Genomic DNA, 3457 nt, shown 5'->3' on the forward strand with positions numbered 1-3457 from the left:
TATGTGTGAGAATGTGTGTGATGTGTCCTTATTCGCACCGCGATACGAATATCATTTGCGGATCTGATCACCGCACACTGGCGCGACCTTTTGTCACATTCCCGAGTCAAAAATAGCAGACAGCGAGGTGCCGGTTGTCGTTCCTCCGGAAAAAAAGTAAATATCTCGTAGATAGTAATATCTCGTGTGCATAGTAAAATCTTATCTACATGCTTCACTTTGCTCGCAGCATCGCGCTACAATTCCCAGCTATGCTAATGTATGGGCAAATGTGACGCTGCAACGTCCGGCTCGCAGTGATTGCCAATTAGTAATATTCTTCGTCGTTCTCTATACGCTTCAAGTGGAGCGGGCAGCAAAATCTTTTTTCCCACTGAGCTTCCGGACAACAGCCAATCAATCGCCACTCCATTCACATCGACTGTCCTCAAAGCAACAATGTAAAATGAATACATCTTATCCCCTAACCCTCACCCTTACCCTGTACGCCTTACCCCCTCACCCTCACGCCATCGCCTAACACGGTACATGAACCCTAAACACTAACTATAATCCAACCACTATAATATAACAACACATTTATTACAAAACACTAAATGCTATGGTGGGTCCGGAACTGAAGTCGGAAAAAAAATTTCGCAGCCGGGCAGACTGACGCACGTTGCTGCATGGTTAAAATTCATCTACATGCTTCACTCGTTGCTAGCAGCATCCCGCCAGGATTTTGTGTGCTATTGTGGGTGTGTGTATTGTAGTGTGCTGGTGATGCATGCTGGTGTGTGTGTTTGTGTGTTTGTTGCATGTGTGTGTTGTATGTGTGTGTGTGTGTGTGTGATGTGTGTTGTGTGTGAATGTCGTGATGTGTGTGTGTGTGTGTGTGTGTGTGTGTGTGTGTGTGTGTGTATGTGCTGAGAAATATGTCGTGTGTTGTGTGTGTTGTGTGTGTGTATGTTGTGTATATGTGTGTGTGCGGTGTGTGGTGGGTGTGGTGTTGTGTGCCGGCGTGCGAATAACAGAAGCAAACGTGGTTCTTGTTCGCCACCGCGACGGTGCGAATAGCAGCCAAATGTGTCCATATCGCACTTATTCGCAATTCGCCACGTTATTCGCACTTATTCGTCCCTTATTCGCAAGATAATATTCTTCGGCCGTTCTATACGTTCAAAGTGGAGCCGGACAAGGCGTGACAGCCGACGTGTGTCCATGCGTACAATCCTTTGTCTACATGCCTTCACTTCGCCCTAGCAGCATCCCGCCAGATTGTGTGTTATGTGGTGGGGTGGTGTGTATGTGTGATGTGTGTGCTGTGGTGGTGTGTGTGTGTGTGTGTGTGTGTGTGTGTGTGTGTGTGTATGTGTCCGTAGTGTGTGTGTTGTGTGTGTGTGTGGTGTGTGTGTGCCTGAATGATGTGTGTGAGTGTGTGTGTAATGTGTGAAGAATGAGTGTGTGTGTTTGTGTGTGTGTGTGTGTGTTTGTGTGTGTTGCGTTGTGTGTGTGTTTGTTGTGTGTGTGACAGGTGTGGTCGTACAGTGTGTGCGTGTGTGTGTGTGTGTAGTCGTGTGTGTGTGTGTTGTGAGTGTGTGTGTGTGTGTGTGTGTCGGTTGTGCCGCGGTGCAGAATACGCAAGCAAACTTCCCTTGTTCGACCGCCGCGGTGCCGCAATAGCAGCAGAATGTGTCATGTATTCGCCACCGCGATGCGAATATCATTGCGGATACTTGATCACCGCACACTGGCGCGACCTTTTTGTCACATCGCCAAGTCCAAAAAGTAGCAGACAGCTGAGGTGCCGGTTTGTCGCTTCCTCCGGAAAAAAAAGTAACATATCTCGGTAGATAGTAATATTCTCGTGTGCCATAGTAAAATCTTTATCTACATGCTTCATCCTTTAGCCTTCCCTACACGCCACCAAGCAATCAGCCGCCTACAATATCCAGCTATGCTAATGTTGGCGCAAATGGACGCTGCCAAACGTCCGTCCGCCCGTTTGACACTGCCAATTAGATAATATTCTCGCGTCAGTTCATATACGTTCAAATGGGAGCCGGGCAGCATAAATCTTTTTTCCCACTCACATGATTGATAGTCCGGACTATAGCGCCAATCAGCGCACTCCATTCACAGTCGACTTTCCTCAAAGGCATCAATTAAAATGAATACATCCTATCGCCTAACCTCACCTCTCACCCTAACTACCTCACGCCTCGTACCCTCACCCTCACCCGTAAACACAATACGGAACCCTAAAACACATAATACTATAATCCAACCGATATATATAAGAACCATTTATATTTTACAAAACACTATCTTAATTGGTGCGGTCCCGCACCTCATAGTCGGGAAAAATAATTCGACAGCCCGCGCAGGCTGACAAGCTCGTGTGGCATGGTAATAATTCAGTACATCCACCTTCATATCGCTAGCAGCATCCCCACCAGATTGCCCTGTGTAATGTGGCCGCCAGCCTGTGTGTATGTAGGTGTGTGTGTGTGTGGCACTGTGTGTGTGTGGTGTGTGTGTGTGTGTTTAGTGTGAGTTGTGTGTATATGTGTGTGTGTGGTATGTGCGTGGGTGTGTGTGTGGTGTATGTGTTCCGATGGTGTGTGCTGTGTGTGTGTGGTGTTGTGTGTGTGTGTGTGTGCTGTGTTATGCTGTGAGAATATGTGGTGATGTGTGTGTTGTGTTGTGTGTGTGCTGGCCGGTGCGAACTAGAAGCAAACGCCGCAGGGATTCTCCCGCGCTGTGTCTCCTGTTCGCACCGCCGCGGTGCGAATAGTCCAGCGCAAATGTGCTCCTTCACTTCGCACTTATTCGCCACTTCGCACTATATTCGCACTTATTCGTCCTTATTCGCCAAGATAACCCTACTTTCTTCGGCGTTCTTATACGTTCAAAGCTGGAGCGGCAGCAGCTGACAGCCTATGCGTGTACGATCTGTCAAATTCCAGTCAAACACATGTGTTTGTGCGAAATAAACCCCCAATATAAATCGCACAACACACACATATACTTCTTCTCAAAACACCACATGTACTATTTCCACAAAACATATATACCCCTGTTTGGCAAATAAACATTATGCAAAATCCCCGCGGAAACACTACGGTTTTCTCGCGGAACGCAGAATGATACTTATTCCCGCGCGCAACATCGCGTTTTCTGAAAGTTGCCTTTTTCTGAAAGGTTGCTTTTCCCAACGACCGCTGTGATTTACGGACCTTCCAGCTAACACAAAAACGTATATTATAACGTTTTATAACGCCTTATCGCCAAACAGTTGTTATAACGTCTTTTCTGTAACGTTAATAACGTAAATGTGTAGGGTTTTTTTATTAACGTTTATATAACGTGTAAAACTTTTTTTATGTAACGTTCAACATAACGTTATTGTATGGGGTCCGGGCAACGTTTATATAACGTAGTTAATGTATTCACAATACGGTGAATCGCTCAC

The 3457-nt window shown here is 46.4% G+C and overlaps 1 protein-coding gene across 1 annotated transcript in view; it reads right to left on the reverse strand.

Moving 5' to 3' along the window:
* LOC106810681 overlaps nucleotides 1-2337 on the reverse strand; it is a 35159-nt gene extending 32822 nt beyond the window's left edge. Inside the window, 1 exon segment of the mRNA XM_014814110.1 lies at nucleotides 2333-2337. Within this exon segment, the coding sequence (XP_014669596.1) occupies nucleotides 2333-2337 (5 nt within the window).
* Nucleotides 2338-3457: the final 1120 nt, after the last annotated feature.

This window comes from Priapulus caudatus, unplaced genomic scaffold, assembly GCF_000485595.1.
Source record: "Priapulus caudatus unplaced genomic scaffold, Priapulus_caudatus-5.0.1 Scaffold463, whole genome shotgun sequence".
Classification (NCBI taxonomy): Eukaryota; Metazoa; Priapulida; class Priapulimorpha; order Priapulimorphida; family Priapulidae; genus Priapulus; species Priapulus caudatus.